At 50.0% G+C, this 21,754-nt stretch overlaps 1 protein-coding gene across 1 annotated transcript in view; it reads left to right on the forward strand.

Annotated features, from left to right (window-relative positions):
- Positions 1-21,754, forward strand: part of atp6v1ba (ATPase, H+ transporting, lysosomal, V1 subunit B, member a) — a 74,800-nt gene that overhangs the window by 44,182 nt on the left and 8,864 nt on the right. The window contains exons 8-11 of the mRNA XM_085994407.1: positions 2,797-2,894; positions 6,707-6,830; positions 13,175-13,325; positions 14,631-14,713. Coding sequence (XP_085850533.1) covers positions 2,797-2,894; positions 6,707-6,830; positions 13,175-13,325; positions 14,631-14,713 — 456 coding nt within the window. The remainder of the gene's footprint in view (positions 1-2,796; positions 2,895-6,706; positions 6,831-13,174; positions 13,326-14,630; positions 14,714-21,754) is intronic.

Here is a 21,754-nt window from a genome sequence, read left to right on the forward strand (position 1 = left end):
CATCTCAGTCATAATAGCCGACCCCTAGTTCTCGACTCCCCAGCCAGGGGAAACATCCTCCCAGTATCTACCCTGTCAAGCCCCTTAAGAATTTTATGTTTCAGTGAGATCACCTCTCATTCTTCTAAACTCTAGGGAATATAGGCCTAGTCACTCAATCTCTTCTCATAGGGCAATCCCCCCATCCCCGTAATCAGTCTAGTGAACCTTTGTTGCATTCTCTAAGGCAAGTATATCCTTAGGTAAGGAGACCAAAACTGTACACAGTACTCCAGGTGTAGTCTCACCAAGGCCCTATATAATTGCAGTAAGACTTCCTTACTCTTGTACTCCAGTCCTTTTCTAATAAAGGATAACATACCATTTGCTTTCCTAATTGCTTGCTGTACCTGCATGCTAACTTTCTTTGATTCGTGTATAAGGACACCCATGTTCCTCTGAATACCAACATTTCACAATCTCTCAACATTTAAAAAACATTCTGCTTTTCTATTTTTCCTACCGAAGTGGATAACTTCACATTTTTCCACATTATATTCCATGTTCTTGCCCACTCACTTAACCTGTCTATATCCCTTTGCAGCCTCTCTGCATCCTCCTCACAGCTTAGTTTCCCACCTAGCTTTGTATTGTCAGCAAACTTGGATACATTACACTTGGTCCCCACATCTAAGTCATTGATATACATTACAAATAGCTGAGGCCCAAGCACTGAACCCTGTGGTACCCAACTAGTTACACCCAGCCAACCTGAAAATGACCTGTTTATTCCAACTCTCTGTCTGTTAACCAATCCTCAATCTATGCTAATATATTACCCCCAATCCCTTGAGCCCTAATTTTGTATAATAACCTCTTGTATGGCTACTAAGATACAACTATCTTTTCTAACATAGAAGCCATGTTTACAGCAATCAATTTAAAATTGTACTCTCGGCAACTTTAGTAATAAAAATATAGCAAAGTTTCTTATGACATTAAAGTGGGCAAGTTTCCAATTTGTCATGCAATATGTTAGTCACCTCTATGTAGTACAGGAAACTTTCTGGTATCCGGCACGGATGGGACCGACGTGGTGCTGGTTCATTAACAATTCCGGATAACCGAATGCTATAGTAAAAGATAAGGAGCTCAGAGCTCCGTATAAAGCAACAAACCCGCTTCAAAACAATCGGCACAAGTTGCAAGCGTCTCTGTAGCTTAGCAACAGCTTCAGCTACACCCTTGCACAGCAACAAATGGAGTAAAAAAAGTAATAAAAGTTATCTGAACCGACTCCTGAATTTTGCCGGTGGATAGAGCGTTCCGGTTATTTAGGGGCCGGTTAATCGAAAGTTTCCTGTAACATGGCTCTGTGCACAACTATCCTTTGCTCCTCTCATTCAGCCTATTTATGGTCCACTTCAGAAACCCCTGTTCCCCATTTCATTCCCTTCATTTTTGTGGATTAATCTTCTATTTGGCACTGTCAAAAGCCTTGCTAAAATCCAAGTATATAACATCCACTGAGTTTCCCATGTCTCAGTTTGGTTCATTTGTTAATATTCTCACCACTGAATCTATGGGTTCAGACCACATTCTGGGGCATAATCTAGGTTGACTTTAAGTGCGGGAGAAGAATCATAGAATGGTTACAGCACGGAAGAAGGCCATTCGGCCTGTCGAGCCTGTGCCGGCTCTCTGCAAGAGCACCTCAGCTAGTCCCACTCCCCTGCCCTTTCCCCATAGCCCTGCAAATTTTTATCTTTCAAGTACTTATCCAACTCCCTTTTGAAAGTCATGATTGAGTCTGCCTCCACCACCCTTTCAGGCAGTGCATTCCAGATCTTAACCACTCGCTGCGTAAAAAAGGATTTTTATGTCGCCTTTTGTTCTTTTGCCAATCACCTTAAATCTGTGTCCTCTGGTTCTCGACCCCTCTGCCAATGGGAACAGTTTCTCTCTATCTATTCTGTCCAGACCCCTCATGATTTTGAATGCATTGTCAGAAGTGCAATCCTTTCCATGTGGTGTTAAACTGAGGCGCCCTATCCGCTTGTTCTACTAGATCAGGTGGAGCTTAAGGATCTAATGGGACTATTTAGAGTGCAGGGAGTTCTCCCAGTGTCCTGGTCAACATTGCTTCTTCAACCAACATCATCAGATTAACTTGTCATTCATCCAATTGCTGTCTATGGGATTTTGCAGTGCAAACAATGGCAGTTGCATTTACCTACATAAGTCACTTTGTTTTAAAAGTAATTCATTGTATGTGAAGTGCTTTGGATTATTTCTGAGAGCTACAAAAGGCATTATATAAAAGTTTTTCTTCTCCATGTCTTCCAAGTCCATTATTTCTTTGAAGTCCAATAAATTTGTCAAACATCACCCATCTCCCATAAAGCCAACTCGTGGTCCCCCTCCTTTCATATTTCTCTACATGCTTCATTTGTCCTCTCCTTTGGCATGTCTTCCAGTATATTCTCCAGATGTCCGGTTTAGTGGTCTGTAGTTCCCAGAGTTATTTTTAATATCCCTTTTGTATAAATCAATATTATATTTACTCGCCTCCAATTCTTCTCCTTCCCCTTCCCCTCTGGTTTAGTGATTTTGTAAAGTTATCTTCAGGGTCTGACACTTGGTCATTTCAAGTACCCTGCTATGCAGTGAATCTTTACTGGCTTCCTTGCCCTTTTTTTTAGTTGCTACATACATTTATCTGCTGTTTTGAGCTAAATATTAGATATGATTATGGTTAATATATGGGTAACCCAATTGGACTGATTCTGTTTTGAGCATCTGCATTCTGTATAACAGGTTAATATGGAAACTGCAAGATTCTTCAAGAGTGACTTTGAAGAAAATGGATCAATGGACAATGTCTGTCTGTTTTTGAATCTTGCAAATGACCCAACGTAAGTACCTCAAAATAACAGATCAGGAAGTGAGTTTTCCCTCTTGCAGCAGTTAAACCAAAAAAGGGTGTGTATGAATTAGACCGGCTTCTGCAATTCAGGAGAATAATACATTTTTTCAAGATGGCCGGTGCTACAGCTAGTGAATAAACATGCTTTCGAGGAAACTAACAGATGTACTGATACTCGTCAGTTTTTGTAGGCCAAGATATGGATAACTATCATTTTACAACCGAGAATCTCTTTCCTTGCCATTTTGTTTGGAAAATTTTATTATCATAGTAATCACTGAATTTATCTTGCAAATGCATCTTTTTCCATTATACATTTTTAAAAACTGCCATTCAAGATCTGTGAAGAAACATTCAACTGAAACTAGTTTGCCTGAAACAATGTGCACATGTCTAGATTGAATGTTTGATTAGGAAATGTATGTATTTGCAATATACTGTCGCACTATTGGTACAAAACACTCCAATACCCCCATTACATCCATCTTCTCTCAACTATCTTAACAGCAATTCATGTAAGCAGGTCTTTGCCACTATGATCTGGAATCTTTATTCTGTCCATGCAGATGTACATATTCAAGGCTAACCGTCATCCTGCTTATTATTTATTATTATTATTTAGGTGTCAACCATGGCTCAATGGCAGCACTCTTGCCTCTAAATCAGAAGGTTGTGACTTCAAGCCCCACTCCAGAGACTTGATCACATAATCCAGGCTGACACCTTAGTGCAGTATGGAGAGAGTGCAGCAGTGTTGTAGGTGCCGTCTTTCGGATGAGATGTTAAACTGAGGCCCTGTCTGCCCTCGGGTGGATGTAGAAGATTGCATGGCACTATTCAAAGAGGAGCAGGGGAGTTGTCCTGGCTAATATTTATCCCTCAACCAAAATCACTGAAATAGAAGTGCTCATTTTTCTGCACTACAACAGTGACTACTTTTCAAAAGTACTTCATTGGTTGTAAAGTGCTTTGGGACGTCCTGAGGTCATGAAAGGTGCTATATAAATGCAAATTCTTTGCTTTTTCTCACTGACTTCAAAGTAATCTTGTGCTACACTACCCATAATCTCTTCAGGATGATTAATATTGCTACACAAACCATAAGCTTATAGACTAGAGCCATTAATAACTAGTTAAAAGAAATAGTAAAACCACAACAAATGGAAAATAGTGAATGTAATATGTAAGCATAATTAGTGAGAAAAGAAAAAATAATTGCCCTTATTATTGGCCATACACAATGTGTACTGTCCGTATTGCTGGTTAAGTACTAGGAGCATCTGAGGGGCATTATAATGTCTAAACATGTTACTTTAGCCGTGGAAAACTCATTGGTGTGACCACATTTAGAAAATTACAGTTTTGGGTACCATGCCTTCAAAAGGATATTAACGTACTGAAGGAGTTTGAAAAGAAGCATAGATTAAAGGGCAAAATAGCAGCCGCCTCTACGAAATTTCTTTGATATTATTATGCTAAGAGTGAGAGATGATTCTGGGCCACACAAATGTATGCGGCAAGCCTGGTAGAGTTCAGCCTTTTTGTTGGAGAAAAGATTGAGAAAACAGAGATTTTAAAGTGCTAAGAGGCTTGGGTAATGAAAGCAGGTTATTTGTCTTAAATTGTAATCACAGAACCAGAGGAAGCAAGCTTGAAATTCAAAAATTGTGTACAATTCTGAGTACCACACTTTAGGAAGGATGTCAAGGCCCTGGAGAGGGTTCAGAGAAGGTTTACCAGGGATCAGCAACTTCAGTTATTTGGAGAAGCTGGGATTGTTCTCCTGAGAGCAGAGAAGGTTAAGGGAGACCTAATGGAGGTATTCAAAATTATGAAGGGTTTTGATAGAGCAAGTAGGGAGAAACTGTTTCCTCTGGCAAGTGAGTCGGTACAACAGCAACAACAACAATGTGATTTATACAGTGCCTTTAATGTAGTAAAACATCCCAAGGTGCTTCACAGGAGTGTTATCAAATAAAATTTGACACCAAGCCATATAAGGAGATATTGGGGCAGATGACCAAAAGTGTGGTCAAAGAGGTAAGTTTTAAGGAGCGTCTTAAAGGAGGGTAGAGAGGCGGAGAGGTTTAGGGAGGTAATTCTCGAGCTTAGGGCCTCAGCAGCTGAAGGTACGGCAGCCAGTGGTGGAACGATTAAAACAAGGGATGCACAAAAGGCCAGAATTAGAGGAACGCAGATATCTCGGAGGGTTGTAGGGCTAGAAGAGGTTATAGAGATAGGGAGGGGTGAGGCCATGGAGGGATTTGAAAACAAGGATGAGAATTTTAAAATCGAGGCGTTGCTCAATCGGTAAACAGAGGTCATAGATTTAAAATAATTGGCAAAGGAACTAGAGGGGAAATGAGGGGAAAAAAATTTCAGAGTATTATGATCTGGAACACTACCTGAAAGGGTGGTGGAATCAGATTCCATAGGAACTTTGAAAAGTCAATTGGACATATATATGAAGAGAACTAATTTGCAGGGTTATGGGGACAAATCTGGGCTGTGGGACTAAATTGGACAGCTTTCTAAGAGCTGGCACAGGCATGAATGGCCTCCTCTGTGCTGTGATCTCTAGAATCATTGTAGATCAATTCTTTAATCAAACTAGATAGGTTAAAAATACAGCATTACAGTTAAAGGTGTGCTGATCACATATATAGTCAGATTTTAAAACTGATAACAGATAATCTTACTGTTGAAACAACTGCTTTTTGCAAACGGTAAGAATTTTTGATTTTAATTTAATTTCTGTAGAAAATTGACCACGATGAAACAAATTTTATATTGTGATGAAAGAGAATGGGGAGAAATTCGGCATCGCCCCATTTGGGGCGCTAAGTTTTAAAAGTTGAAAAAATTGACGCCAGGCGCTAATGCTTTTCAACTTTTAAAAAATTCGGTTTTGCGTTCCAGGAAGGAAGTGGAGCGCTTGATTTAACACCCCACTTCCTTCCTGGAGCGCAGCAGGCAGGGCGGTAGGTGAGCAGCGCTGCACAATGGGCCGTGCAGCACTGCCGCGTTGGAAGGCTCCTTCCCTCCCTTAAAGGGAAGGGCCATTGCTGCAGGCTTTGTAAGAAAATGAATCCCCTGATTGCCGACTGCACCTCTGATCAGCCCCAAGCACTCTTAACAAAGTACAGGGCTGATCAAGCGCAGCACCTGAAAAATAGAAAAATAAGCAGAGTCTTGATGAAACATTTTTCACCTACCTCACCGGCAATCCCTTTAACTACCACTCCCCAAGCGGCCATCCGAGGTGACAATGCCTCCTGCAGCTGCTGGTTTGACGCCAGGCGATGCTGCAGGGGGCGGAAGCCAAGTTCGCATCCGGGGCGGTACCGGGGCGCTGCGCACCGGATGACGTCACGATTTCTGGGGTACAGGAGATCATGGCGTTGGGGTTTACCGCCGCCGCTAATCTGCAGGGAAAGTTGGCGGGCGTCGGTACTCTCGCCGTGCCCTGTTAACACCTCCCGGAGGCGCTAACGGGAGGCACAAAGGAGGCCAATTTCTCCCCCAATTAACCTACAGAATGGTTTGCCACGTAGCTCGGGTGCCCCCCCATGGATCATGTGGGCCGACCCAACGAATGACAGAAGGGAATCCCCATTCATGCTTATGGGGATTCCGTATGTACGGAAACCTCATAAGCATGTACTTTTACTCTTGACGATCTCAACCACGGTAGAAATACAATGTGTATATTTAAAAAAAAAAAAAAAAAAAAATGCTGGAATGCTTATTCTGAGGCTAGTACTGACCTTAATACTAATGGGTAGCTGTCTCTTTCAACAGCATTGAACGCATTATTACTCCTCGTCTTGCACTGACTAGTGCAGAATACCTTGCCTACCAATGTGAAAAGCATGTATTGGTTATTTTAACAGACATGAGCTCTTATGCTGAGGCTTTGAGAGAGGTATGTGCTCTTTTTTCCCCCTCTGAATGTTCATCTTGTATAAAGGAACAATGTCATTTGTAAGATGTTCAGTGGTAGGGGAAGTATTAATTATAGTTTAATCTATATATATATATATATATATATATATATATATATAAAGGAATCGATCTGTCCTTCTGTTTGTCTGTCCTTCTGTTTGTCTGTCCTTCTGTCTGTCTGTCCTCGGGTGTGCGTCTGTCCGGCTATGCGCTCGAAAGTTATAGAGCGTACCTACGCGTGCGTTACGTCAAAAGAAAGCTTACCGTTCCAAAACGGTCGTAAGCGTATTTACTTTTCGGTCGGACGAAAATTGTTTGCGCCTTCTGCAAAAAACCTTCAAAATTAAACTCATTATCTGCTGCTTAGCATTGATTGACTGGCGTCAAGGTTCGACCAATCCTGTGCCGTCACGATTGACCAATCCTACAGTACAGTCCCCTGATGGTTGGCCAATCGGTGTGTGTGTGGGGGCGGGACTAATCGTTTTCATCTCGGGGATGTGGCAGCCATTGTTTCACTGCTTCCAGCTCAAACTACTCTGCTCATCCAGCTTTGAAAAAGTTAGTATCTCTTTTAAAAAAAATAACGTAAGATTTACCAAAAACGTTTTATAAGTACTTTCACTTTCACCTTTCAAGGTATTAAAAGGTAGAAATGTTGCCCGGCAGCAGATTGAGAGAGGGACACAGACAGGGCCCAGAAGCCTGGGACTCGATTTAAAATGTTGCCCAGCAGCAGATTCACAGAGGGACACAGAGAGGCCCCAAAGCCTCGCACTCGATTTAAACCGCCCGGCCCAAAACAGCCCTGGCAAAGCCGGACTCCCCCAGCTAGTCTGATATAAAGGCTTTTGCTGAGTGAGTGAAACTGTCTATTAACGCAGGTTATGGGACCGAGGAGGCGATAACCTGGGAATAATGGCCCTGAATTTGCGTCGGAGGATTCTCACAGGGAAATGCCTCCGATCCGCAAATAAAATCCGCGCCTACCTGGTGATCTGGGAGGTACGGAGATTCGCGGTCCTGGGCCTCCCCGGAAGAGGCCCACGTAGCTGAGGTGCGCCCTCTGGGATCATGTGGGCCGACCCAACGAATGACAGAAGGGAATCCCCATTCATGCTTATGGGGATTCCGTATGTATGGAAACCCCATAAGCATGAATGGGAATACCCCAAAAAATACATCTACACTTCAAATAAATTAAAATGGCATTTGATTAAATATTTAAAACAAAATTGCAAATGGCCCAACTCTCCACCTGCGGATGCCCTTTTCCCGGGGATGCGGATGATCTGTCAAATTCTTGACAGATTGCAAGTTCTGCGTTTTAGCGCATGTGCTTCGCATGCCTAAACCCGGAACTTGTGTGGCCCTTACAGGCGTGTGCGCACCTCATACGCACCCGTAGGGGTCGCAAATTACGGCACATTATAAATAATGGAATGATCAAGCATGTTCCCTGTAGAATCAGCCTAGTTTGCCCTGTCATTGACCAACCAATCAACCTACTCAATCTCCAGATAGAGGCAACAACCACATATAAAGCTTCAAAGATGATAAAGCATTAGTTTGCTCGCTGACCTCCACTCCCCAAAGTTAACTAAACAAAATTCCAGGATATCAATATAGCCATGAAGCCCACGTTGTCTGGTACCATTGCACCATTTTAAATATCTGAATTGCATACTCCCTCAATCTTTCTTTTCTCCAATTAAACTGAATTCACAATTGACCTAAAATTAAAATATGTTCAGGAATCATTCTTCTCCGTGCATCACGTGGTTTTTCAAGAAGTTGTACGAAGTTAGAGTAAATCTATTATAATCATAGAAAAAGGGTATGGTAGCATAGTGGTTACGTTACTGGACTAGTAATCTAGAGGCCTGGACTAATGATCTGGACCATGAGTTCAAATCCCACCACGGCAGCTGGGGAATTTAAATTCAGCGAATTAAATAAATTTGGAATAAAAATCTAGTATCCCGTAATGATAACCACGAAACTATCGGATTGTTGTAAAAACCTATCTGGTTCACTAATGTCCATCAGGGAAGGAAATCTGCCATCCTTACCTGGTCTGGCCTATATGTGACTCCAGACCCTCAGCAATGTGGTTGACTCTTAACTGCCCTCTGAAATGGCGGCTCACCACCACCTTCTCCAGGGCAATTAGGGATGGGCAATAAATGCTGGTCTTGCCAGCAACGCCCACATCCCGTGAATGATTTTTTTTTTTTTTAATGTCGTTGGACTTGATGGCTTCATATTGAATGCTTTCAGTAAATGTTTACACCAGATTGTTTTTCCCCCCAACTTTGTTGACGCATACTTACACATTTCATACATGGTTTGGGTTTCGTGTTCCAATGTATATAACCATGCATTTATCGACATTGTCATTGCTTAACCCAGCTCGTCGTTCTTCAGAGCCATCAATTTATTTATGGGAGTCACCTAGCCAGCTTAGTGTCAGTTGGAAATTTTTTTTATACCAGGCATGCCCTCCTTCAGATCGCGGGAGGGGTCAGTCAGACAGATCGCCGGGGGTGGGGAGGGATGGTGGTCAGTTGGGCAGATAGTGGGCGTTGGGGGAGGCAACAGTCAGACAGACCGGGGGGGAGGGGTTTGCAGGTTTACTTGTTGGGTGGAGGGAGGGGGAGAAACACTCCTGCTCCTCCTGGCCCATAAGCACTGCTGTCAAGGTACTTACCTGTTCTATCTGGCCCTCCAAGCCACCCTTCAGCTGCCATGTTTCCCAAGGCCCGGGAAACCCAGCCTGCAGGTATTAAAAATAAAAGTTAGGTTGAAATTTGCCTTGCAGATGGTATCCACCGTCTACAAGGCACAAGTCAGGAGTGTGATGGGATACTTACTCTCCACTTACCTGGATGAGTGCAGCTCCAACAACACTCAAGAAGCTCGACATCATCCAAGACAAAGCAGCCCGCTTGATTGGCACCTCATCCATCACCTTAAACATTCACTCCCTCCACCACCAGCGTACTGTGGCTGCAGTGTGTACCATCTACAAGATGCACTGCAGCAACTCGCCAAGGCTTCTTCGGCAGCACCTCCCAAACCCGTGACCTCTACCACCTAGAAGGACAAAGACAGCAGGCGCATGGGAACACCACCATCTCCAAGTTCCCCTCCAAGTCGCACACCATCCTGACTTGGAAGTACATTGCTGTTCCTTCATCGTCGCTGGGTCAAAATCCTGGAATTCCCTCCCTAACAGCACTGTGGCAGTACCTTCACCACACAGACTGCAGCGGTTCAAGAAGGCGGCTCACCACCACCTTCTCGAGGGCAACTAGAGATGGGCAATAAATGCTGGCCTTGCCAGCGACGCCCACACCCCATGAACAAATATTTAAAAAATTGGAGTCTGCAGCCTTCTTAAAATATTTTAGGGACCCACCCGCCTCCTAAGGGAGGGTTAGTTGCTTGCCTGCCTCCCTCGACCCGCCTCAGTTAAAACTGGAAATAGTCAGGTTTGGGTCGGGTTGCCCATTTTTACACCCACCTGCCCTGGGGGGGGTTAAAATTACCCCTAATGTTCCTGTAAGTCAACAAATGCAGAAACTTCCTCACATGAACCTCAGTTTGAAAACCTCTGCTGTAGATATTTATTAACTTGAATTTCATTTCAGATAATAGTCCTTGAAAATCTGTCCGTTCCATCATGAATGTCATAAGTACTTTTCATAGTTTTTTGATGGCATATTCTCCACACAATGAATTATGGACCGAAATTGGTTACAGTTTGTAGTGCTTATTTAATGGTAATATCTAAGTGGAGATTGCATGCAGTTTACTGTGTTATGTTAGATGTATTTGCTCTTTAGCCTTGTGTTGAACAAGCCCACACTGCTTTTGAAAGCAATTTTGATATGGAAAACCAATTCAACACTATTACCCAAGGTTAAAAGAGGTAATTCAAGAAAATCCATTTTTGTTCAGAAGGGAAATATCTGTAGACTATTTTCATTTATTTACTAATGACTGTGGACATAACATGAATGTTGCTGGTGGTGTCTGGAGGTGAAATCACATCTATTGCTGCATAGCTCAAATGTAATTGATTGTGAACAAAGCTTTGAAGAAGTGATGACCTTGATGCAGAACAGTCTCTTCAGTTTTTGGTAAACTACATCTTTACTGTTAGTATAAGGTGATATTTGTATTACTACTTTTAGAGAATAGTCAATTTTGACCTGCATTGTGATTATTTTATATCTGTATTTTGCTATTTAACTTGTTTTAGTAGTCTATATAGTAAAACATGTGCATTTTCCCCAGCATCCACTGACTCGTTATTTTGAAGTGAGCATTCACATTTTTTGTAAATAAGTTTATCTAACTGGAAAAAAGACCAGTTTTGCAGCTAATCAGTCCTGGTCTTACTGCAGTTTGACCTGGTTATCAGATGTGCCAGGTCAAACTTTTTAAAAAAAAATAAAAAAAAATCAAAAGATGTAAAAAAAAACTGGAATTACTCCTAACAGTGTATTAATGGGACTTTACATGTTTTAATTATGTAGGTGCTGGTGAGGTTTTTGTTTTGCTGCTTGAGATTTGAATAAAGAGTGACTTACAGTTGTGTAAATTAATAATGGGGAAAAAGAACTAGGTGTTTTGGATTAGCACACAGGGTTTTCAACTTAAACAAGAGTTTGAATCTATGTCAACTGTTGCATAATGGCAGGGAGGACATAAGTTGGAATCTATGCCAAGCTATGTGATGTTCTCGCTGCCATTATACATGCAGCTTCACATTGAACGAATTACTTCAAGTGTAGTCATGATTTTCGGTCTATAAATGCAAGTTGTTGCAGTAAAGTGCAGTAGCCTATTTAAACACAAGATCCCATAAACAGCAAATCTGAGATTGTGTGATGGTGGTTGAGGGAGGAAGGTTGGCTAGGACACCAGGAAAACTCCTTGTTCCTCTTTGAACAGATAGACAGTCTCTGTTTATTGTCTCATCCAAATTGCAACACCCCTGACAATGCAGTACACCCTCAGTGCTGTACTGGACATTGGTATCAGCCTACATTATATGCTAACATCCTGAGGGGTCTTAAACCCAAAAGCTTCTGATTCAGAAGTGAAAATGCTACCAGCTGAGCCAAGCTGACGTTTTATACTCATTTTTGAATATATTCTATAGTAGTAGAGTGTATACAGGAAACTTTGTGATATCCGGCACCGACTGGACCGAGCTGTTGCCGATCTATCAAAACTGCCGGACAAACCAGCGCTAATGTTGAAGCATACGGAGATTTGCAGCTCCGTATCTGGCAACAAACACTGTTGCTTAGCAACAGCTTCTAAACAGTCGGCCATACCTTGGAAGCATCTCTGTAGCTTAGCAACAGCTTCAGAGAGACTTTGCAGAGCCTTGACTGTTGAAAAAAAAAAGCCACGAGAAGAAAAAAAAGCTAACAAAACGGCTCCTGATTTCTGCCGGTGGATCGAGGTTTCCGGACATACAACCTCCGGATAAACCAAAGTTTCCTGTATATAGATGTTTACAGAACTGAATGTCCAGCAATTCACTAAGTTTAACCTCCCCCACACCACTTTAATACTGGTAGTTAACCAGAGTATACACATGGGGCTTGAGATTGCTGGTATGCTATTCTACCAGAAGTGGGGCAGGACAGGACTTCCAGCTGCTGACTGCTGAGGGCATTGACCCAGCCCAAATCCTGGGGATGGGGTAATTGTAATATTCTGGCCAGGAGACCTACACCTGTAGGTTGCAACAGATGTGCCTTCCCCAAAGTGTTGGGAAATTGGAGTGGCACCTTGCATTCTCAAGTACTGGATCCCCTCTGGGTAGAATTACGGGATCGCCTGGAAATGTCCCCAGACACCCCACACAAAGTTTGCTGTGGATGTAGAGGCGTGGGTGGAAGACTTGATTGTGTGTGGCCCCCCCTCCCCCTCAATTGGGATTTTGGGCCCATCTTTAATGGGCAGAAATTTGGCAGATTGAATGCTACTCCAATATTCCCGCCCCTCCCACCCATCTCTGCAGGCGATCAGCCCGAGTTGAGCCCAGCCTCACCCCAGGAATTTTGGCCTTGTTTTAATATATAAAATGTGTGTGTATGATGAATGTATGCATAAAAATATGTATTTATATGATTGGACACAAAGGAGTCTCTATTGTAAGTTGGCTTCAAATATCAAGATTTTATAATTTGTCCCTTGTTTTAAAAAAAAAAAGTATATTTATGGCATCAAGCAGCAACTTAGTGGTTCTAATATTTGGTGCTAAAAATGTATACAAGTAGCTTATCTTTTACGTCTAAGGTTTCAGCAGCTCGAGAAGAAGTACCGGGTCGTCGAGGTTTCCCTGGTTATATGTACACAGATCTGGCTACTATCTATGAACGAGCTGGACGTATTGAGGGCAGGAATGGGTCCATCACACAGATTCCTATCCTTACTATGCCTAATGATGGTGAGTAAAAAGGGTGTATTTTGTATTTGATCTATAAAAGCAAGAGTGAGAGATAGCATACAAATTTTTAAAATAATGCCACATATTTAATGCAGAGAAATGTGAAGTGATGCATTTTTGAAGGAAGAATAAGGAGAAGCAATATAAACGGAATGGTACTATTTTAATGTGGGTGCAGGAACAGCGACCATGGGGGTTCACACACATTTTTAAAGGTGGCAGAAAAAAAAGCATACACAATCCTGGGCTTTATAGATAGAGGCATAGAGTACAAAAACAGGGAGGTTATGCTAAACTTTTATAAATCACTGGTTAGGCCTCATCTGGAGTATTGAGTTCAATTCTGGGCACCACCTTTTAGGAAAGATGTCAAGGCCTTGGAGAGGGTGTAGAGGAGATTTACTAGAATGGTACCAGGGATGAGGGACTTCAGTTATCTGGAGAAGTTGGGACTGTTCTCTTTAGTGCAAAGAAGGTTAAGGGAAGATTTAATAGAGGTGTTCAAAATTATGAAGGGTTTGGATAGAGTAATTAAGGAGAAACTGTTTCCACTGGCAAGAAAGTCAGTAACCAGGGGACACAGATGTAAGGTAACTTGCAAAAGAACCAGAGGGGAGATGAGAATTTTTGTTAATGCAATGAGTTATGATCTGGAATGCAATTCCTGATAAGGCCGTGGAAGCAGATTTAATAGTAACTTTCAAAAAGGAATTGAATATATACTTGGAGGAAACATTTGCAGGGCTATGGTGAAAGATCAGGGGAGTGGAAATAATTGGGTAGGTCTTTCAAAGAGCCAGCACAAGCATGATGGGTCGAATGGCCTCCTGTGCTGTATGATTCTATATTTGAATTGACAGAAAATCATGCCATTTTACCATTTCTTTTATCTCAAGAATACATTTTCTTTCAGATTAAATAGAAGTGTGCATTCAATGCTACAGGAAACTTTCGATTTACCGGCACCTAAATAACCGGAAATCTCGGTTAACCGGCAAAATTCAGGAGTAGGTTCATACTTCATATTACTTGCCTTCCTCCATCTTTTGCTGTGCAAGGGTGTGGCTGCAGCTGTTGCTAAGCTACAGAGACGCTTGTAACTTGTGGCCATTGTTCTGAACCTGTTGCTAAGCAACAGGGTTTTTTGCTTTATACGGAGCTCTCGGCTCTCGTATCTTTTACTATAGTGCTCGGTGATCCGGAATTTTTGATGAACCGACACCACGTCGGTCCCGGATAAAAAAAACTTTCCTGTAGTTTGCTATTGAAATATAATTACTATTCTAACTTGTTTTTTTCTTTTAGATATTACCCATCCCATTCCTGATTTAACTGGATACATCACAGAAGGGCAGATCTATGTTGACCGTCAGTTACACAATAGACAGGTAGGTTGCACAATAATCAGTTGGAAGGTGCCTTTTAAAAAGAGGGTTTGGAAGCAATGCACAAGTTTCAGAAATTTAATTTTGTGGTATTCAGGTGATGGATCCATAAACTTAGAAGCCTATAATTCTCGTGGCTTTAAATAGATCTATTTAGATGGATACTAGAAATTCTTTCAGATGTACAATTCAGGTTGCATTTATTCTAAAGTGTTTGTACAAATAATTATCTGAACCTACACTTAGTGATACATTTGCCTCTAGCAAAGTGGTTTTGGATGAGCAAAAGTAGCAATGTAACTCAAGACTTTTGAATGCTTAAGTCCTGAGATGCAAATGCCCCTTCAGGAGGCCATCTCATATCCATTTGAGTTGCCAGAGAGTATATAGTATAAACCTAGCCTAAATGGAGATAAAGGTATTTAAGATAATTAACCAATGTCAGGTACTGTAATTGATTAGGTCTTATTTGAACATCTGCAAAGCATGTGGGAAGAGCTGAAATGTTCTTCAGGAAGCCTGAAAGCTTTGAGATTATTTTGTCCAGCTATAACTGACAGGTAGTACATTTTGGTAGGAAGAATAAGGAGGCCATATACGCCTTGGAAAATAAATGTCTAAATGGGGTTGAGGAACAGTGTGATCTAGGGGTACAGATACACAAATCATTAAAAGTAGTGATGCAGGTTAATGCCGTAAAAATGCAAAGCACTGGGGTCCCTTTCTAGAGGAATGGAGTTGAAAAGCAGAGAAGTTATGTTAAACTTGTATAGAAGCGTGGTTAGGCCACACTTTGGAGTACTGAGAGCCGTTCTGGTCTCCATATTATAAAAAGACATCGAGGCATTGGAGAAGGTGCAAAAAAGATTTACTAGAATACCAGAACTGAGAGGTTATACCTCTCAGGAAAGATTGAACAGGCTGGGGCTCTTTTCTCTAGAAAAAAGAAACCTGAGGGGTGACCTGATAGGACTTCAAGATTATGAAGGGGTTGATAGGGTAGATGTAGAGAAGATGTTTCCACTTGCGGCGAGACCAGAACTAGGGGCCATAAATATAAGAGAGTCACTAATAAATCCAATAGGGAATTCAGGAGAAACTTGTTTACCCAGAGAGTGGTTAGAATGTGGAACTCGCTACCACAGGGAGCTGTTGAGGCAAATAGCATGGATGCATTTAAGGGGAAGCTAGATAAACACATGAGGGAGAAAGGAAGAGAAGGATATGTTGATGGGGTTAGACGAAGAAGTGTGGGAGGAGGCTTGTGTGGAGCATAAACACCAGCATAGACCTGTTAGGCTAAATGGCTTGTTTCTGTGCTGTAAATCTATCTATCTATATATATATATAAAGCGGCTCTTCTGTCTGTCTGTCTGTCCGCCTGGTCTCTATACGTTTGGAAGTTACAGAGCGTACCGACGCGCGCGTCGCCTCAAAAGAAAGCTTGCGATTCCGGACCGGTCATCGGCGTATTTACGTTTCGGCCGGACAAAAATCCCGCCCGCGGTATCCCAAAAACGTTCAGCGTTCCGCTCATTAGCATCTCATTAGCGACCGTGTGACGTCGAGGTCTTCCTACAGTTGAGTGTCGAGTGACTCGACGATTGACCAATCCTACGCTTGGGTGACCTGACCGGTCGACCAATCGGTGCGTGTGTGGGCGGGCCTTATCCTTCTGAACCGAGGTGAGTGGCCGCCATCTTGATTTTTCACGATTTTTTCCCCCCACACTTTCTGTGTGTTAGGGAACTAAGGTAAATATTTGAATTATGTGTTAGGGAATTAATTAACAATTTATTTCAGTTTTATATTGTGTTTAGCAACCCCCCCCTCCCCTCCTCACCCTCGCGCAGGGGGGGACTCGGTGCTGGTCTCCAGGCCCACTGCAGGCAGGCCTGAAGCTCCAAAAATTTCTCTATCTCTCTTCCCTCTCTCTCTCTCTCCTTCTCCTCTTCCCTCTCTCTCCTTCTCCTCTTCCCTCTCTCTCCTCCTCTTCCCTCTCTGTCTCTCTCTACCTCCCCCTCTCAGGTTTGACGGTGTCGGGGCCCGAAGTGAGCCGCTCTAACGGCCGCCAGCCCGCGGGGTTTCCCTGCCTACTCCCCGCTCTAATGGCCGCCAGCCCGCGGGGTTTCCCTGCCTACTCCCCGCGGGCCGCCTCGCCCGCGCATGCGCCGCCCGCCCGCGAGAGCCCGCTCTGGCTTTTTTTTTTAAACGGCAACCACGCATGCGCACGGCCGTTGCGCAGCCGCCTTGACGCCGGCACGCATGCGCACGGCCCCCGTGACGCCAGCACACAGCCTCGTGAGATCGCGGGGGGTGCGAGCCTCGGGAAATCGCGGGGGGAGAGAGCCTCGGGAAATCGCGGGGGGCGGGGGGGAGAGAGCCTCGGGAAATGGCGGGGGGCGGGGGGGAGAGAGCCTCGGGAAATCGCGGGGGGCGGGGGGGAGAGAGCCTCGGGAAATCGCGGGGGGCGGGGGGGAGAGAGCCTCGGGAAATCGCGGGGGGCGGGGGGGAGAGAGCCTCGGGAAATCGCGGGGGGCGGGTGGGAGAGAGCCTCGGGAAATGGCGGGGGGCGGGGGGGAGAGAGCCTCGGGAAATCGCGGGGGGCGGGGGGGAGAGAGCCTCGGGAAATCGCGGGGGGCGGGGGGGAGAGAGCCTCGGGAAATCGCGGGGGGCGGGGGGGAGAGAGCCTCGGGAAATCGCGGGGGGCGGGGGGGAGAGAGCCTCGGGAAATGGCGGGGGGCGGGGGGGAGAGAGCCTCGGGAAATCGCGGGGGGCGGGGGGGGAGAGAGCCTCGGGAAATCGCGGGGGGCGGGGGGGAGAGAGCCTCGGGAAATCGCGGGGGGCGGGGGGGAGAGAGCCTCGGGAAATCGCGGGGGGCGGGGGGGAGAGAGCCTCGGGAAATGGCGGGGGGCGGGGGGGAGAGAGCCTCGGGAAATCGCGGGGGGCGGGGGGGAGAGAGCCTCGGGAAATCGCGGGGGGCGGGGGGGGAGAGAGCCTCGGGAAATCGCGGGGGGCGGGGGGGAGAGAGCCTCGGGAAATCGCGGGGGGGCGGGGGGGAGAGAGCCTCGGGAAATGGCGGGGGGCGGGGGGGAGAGAGCCTCGGGAAATCGCGGGGGGCGGGGGGGAGAGAGCCTCGGGAAATCGCGGGGGGCGGGGGGGAGAGAGCCTCGGGAAATCGCGGGGGGGGAGAGAGCCTCGGGAAATCGCGGGGGGCGGGGGGGAGAGAGCCTCGGGAAATGGCGGGGGGCGGGGGGGAGAGAGCCTCGGGAAATCGCGGGGGGCGGGGGGGAGAGAGCCTCGGGAAATCGCGGGGGGCGGGGGGGAGAGAGCCTCGGGAAATCGCGGGGGGGAGAGAGCCTCGGGAAATCGCGGGGGGCGGGGGGGAGAGAGCCTCGGGAAATCGCGGGGGGCGGGGGGGAGAGAGCCTCGGGAAATCGCGGGGGGGAGAGAGCCTCGGGAAATCGCGGGGGGCGGGGGGGAGAGAGCCTCGGGAAATCGCGGGGGGGAGAGAGCCTCGGGAAATCGCGGGGGGCGGGGGGGAGAGAGCCTCGGGAAATCGCGGGGGCGGGGGGGAGAGAGCCTCGGGAAATCGCGGGGGGCGGGGGGGAGAGAGCCTCGGGAAATCGCGGGGGGCGGGGGGGAGAGAGCCTCGGGAAATCGCGGGGGGCGGGGGGGAGAGAGCCTCGGGAAATCGCGGGGGGCGGGGGGGAGAGAGCCTCGGGAAATCGCGGGGGGCGGGGGGGGAGAGAGCCTCGGGAAATCGCGGGGGGGCGGGGGGGAGAGAGCCTCGGGAAATCGCGGGGGGCGGGGGGGAGAGAGCCTCGGGAAATCGCGGGGGGCGGGGGGGGAGAGAGCCTCGGGAAATCGCGGGGGGCGGGGGGGAGAGAGCCTCGGGAAATCGCGGGGGGCGGGGGGGAGAGAGCCTCGGGAAATCGCGGGGGGCGGGGGGGAGAGAGCCTCGGGAAATCGCGGGGGGCGGGGGGGAGAGAGCCTCGGGAAATCGCGGGGGGCGGGGGGGAGAGAGCCTCGGGAAATCGCGGGGGGCGGGGGGGAGAGAGCCTCGGGAAATCGCGGGGGGCGGGGGGGGAGAGAGCCTCGGGAAATCGCGGGGGGCGGGGGGGAGAGAGCCTCGGGAAATCGCGGGGGGCGGGGGGGAGAGAGCCTCGGGAAATCGCGGGGGGCGGGGGGGGAGAGAGCCTCGGGAAATCGCGGGGGGCGGGGGGGAGAGAGCCTCGGGAAATCGCGGGGGGCGGGGGGGAGAGAGCCTCGGGAAATCGCGGGGGGCGGGGGGGAGAGAGCCTCGGGAAATCGCGGGGGGCGGGGGGGAGAGAGCCTCGGGAAATCGCGGGGGGCGGGGGGGAGAGAGCCTCGGGAAATCGCGGGGGGGCGGGGGGGAGAGAGCCTCGGGAAATCGCGGGGGGCGGGGGGGAGAGAGCCTCGGGAAATCGCGGGGGGCGGGGGGGAGAGAGCCTCGGGAAATCGCGGGGGGGCGGGGGGGGAGAGAGCCTCGGGAAATCGCGGGGGGCGGGGGGGAGAGAGCCTCGGGAAATCGCGGGGGGCGGGGGGGGAGAGAGCCTCGGGAAATCGCGGGGGGCGGGGGGGGAGAGAGCCTCGGGAAATCGCGGGGGGCGGGGGGGAGAGAGCCTCGGGAAATCGCGGGGGGCGGGGGGGAGAGAGCCTCGGGAAATCGCGGGGGGCGGGGGGGAGAGAGCCTCGGGAAATCGCGGGGGGCGGGGGGGAGAGAGCCTCGGGAAATCGCGGGGGGCGGGGGGGAGAGAGCCTCGGGAAATCGCGGGGGGCGGGGGGGAGAGAGCCTCGGGAAATCGCGGGGGGCGGGGGGGAGAGAGCCTCGGGAAATCGCGGGGGGGGGGAGAGAGCCTCGGGAAATCGCGGGGGGCGGGGGGGAGAGAGCCTCGGGAAATCGCGGGGGGCGGGGGGGAGAGAGCCTCGGGAAATCGCGGGGGGCGGGGGGGAGAGAGCCTCGGGAAATCGCGGGGGGGGGAGAGAGCCTCGGGAAATCGCGGGGGGGGGAGAGAGCCTCGGGAAATCGCGCGGGGGGCGGGGGGGGAGAGAGCCTCGGGAAATCGCGGGGGGCGAGAGAGCCTCGGGAAATCGCGGGGGGCGGGGGGGAGAGAGCCTCGGGAAATCGCGGGGGGCGAGAGAGCCTCGGGAAATCGCGGGGGGCGGGGGGGAGAGAGCCTCGGGAAATCGCGGGGGGCGAGAGAGCCTCGGGAAATCGCGGGGGGCGGGGGGGGAGAGAGCCTCGGGAAATCGCGGGGGGGAGAGAGCCTCGGGAAATCGCGGGGGGCGAGAGAGCCTCGGGAAATCGCGGGGGGGCGGGGGGGAGAGAGCCTCGGGAAATCGCGGGGGGCGGGGGGGAGAGAGCCTCGGGAAATCGCGGGGGGCGGGGGGGAGAGAGCCTCGGGAAATCGCGGGGGGCGGGGGGGAGAGAGCCTCGGGAAATCGCGGGGGCGGGGAGCCGGGACGCGGGGGGAGAGAGCCTCGGGAAATCGCGGGGGGCGGGGGGGAGAGAGCCTCGGGAAATCGCGGGGGGCGGGGGGGAGAGAGCCTCGGGAAATCGCGGGGGGCGGGGGGGAGAGAGCCTCGGGAAATCGCGGGGGGCGGGGGGGAGAGAGCCTCGGGAAATCGCGGGGGGCGGGGGGGAGAGAGCCTCGGGAAATCGCGGGGGGCGGGGGGGAGAGAGCCTCGGGAAATCGCGGGGGGGCGGGGGGGAGAGAGCCTCGGGAAATCGCGGGGGGGGGGAGAGAGCCTCGGGAAATCGCGGGGGGCGGGGGGGAGAGAGCCTCGGGAAATCGCGGGGGGGCGGGGGGGAGAGAGCCTCGGGAAATCGCGGGGGGCGGGGGGGAGAGAGCCTCGGGAAATCGCGGGGGGCGAGAGAGCCTCGGGAAATCGCGGGGGGCGGGGGGGAGAGAGCCTCGGGAAATCGCGGGGGGCGAGAGAGCCTCGGGAAATCGCGGGGGGCGGGGGGGAGAGAGCCTCGGGAAATCGCGGGGGGCGGGGGGGAGAGAGCCTCGGGAAATCGCGGGGGGCGAGAGAGCCTCGGGAAATCGCGGGGGGCGGGGGGGAGAGAGCCTCGGGAAATCGCGGGGGGCGAGAGAGCCTCGGGAAATCGCGGGGGGGCGGGGGGGAGAGAGCCTCGGGAAATCGCGGGGGGGGGGAGAGAGCCTCGGGAAATCGCGGGGGGCGAGAGAGCCTCGGGAAATCGCGGGGGGCGGGGGGGAGAGAGCCTCGGGAAATCGCGGGGGCGGGGGGAGAGAGCCTCGGGAAATCGCGGGGGGCGGGGGGGAGAGAGCCTCGGGAAATCGCGGGGGGCGGGGGGGAGAGAGCCTCGGGAAATCGCGGGGGGCGGGGGGGAGAGAGCCTCGGGAAATCGCGGGGGGCGGGGGGGAGAGAGCCTCGGGAAATCGCGGGGGGCGGGGGGGAGAGAGCCTCGGGAAATCGCGGGGGGCGGGGGGGAGAGAGCCTCGGGAAATCGCGGGGGGCGGGGGGGAGAGAGCCTCGGGAAATCGCGGGGGGCGGGGGGGAGAGAGCCTCGGGAAATCGCGGGGGGCGGGGGGGAGAGAGCCTCGGGAAATCGCGGGGGGCGGGGGGGAGAGAGCCTCGGGAAATCGCGGGGGGCGGGGGGGAGAGAGCCTCGGGAAATCGCGGGGGGCGGGGGGGAGAGAGCCTCGGGAAATCGCGGGGGGCGGGGGGGAGAGAGCCTCGGGAAATCGCGGGGGGCGGGGGGGGAGAGAGCCTCGGGAAATCGCGGGGGGCGGGGGGGAGAGAGCCTCGGGAAATCGCGGGGGGCGGGGGGGAGAGAGCCTCGGGAAATCGCGGGGGGCGGGGGGGAGAGAGCCTCGGGAAATCGCGGGGGGCGGGGGGGGAGAGAGCCTCGGGAAATCGCGGGGGGGCGGGGGGGAGAGAGCCTCGGGAAATCGCGGGGGGCGGGGGGGAGAGAGCCTCGGGAAATCGCGGGGGGCGGGGGGGGAGAGAGCCTCGGGAAATCGCGGGGGGCGGGGGGGAGAGAGCCTCGGAAAA

This window comes from Somniosus microcephalus, chromosome 8 (assembly GCF_052327205.1).
Source record: "Somniosus microcephalus isolate GS21.2 chromosome 8, FLI_Smic_1.0, whole genome shotgun sequence".
In the NCBI taxonomy this organism is placed as follows: domain Eukaryota; kingdom Metazoa; phylum Chordata; class Chondrichthyes; order Squaliformes; family Somniosidae; genus Somniosus; species Somniosus microcephalus.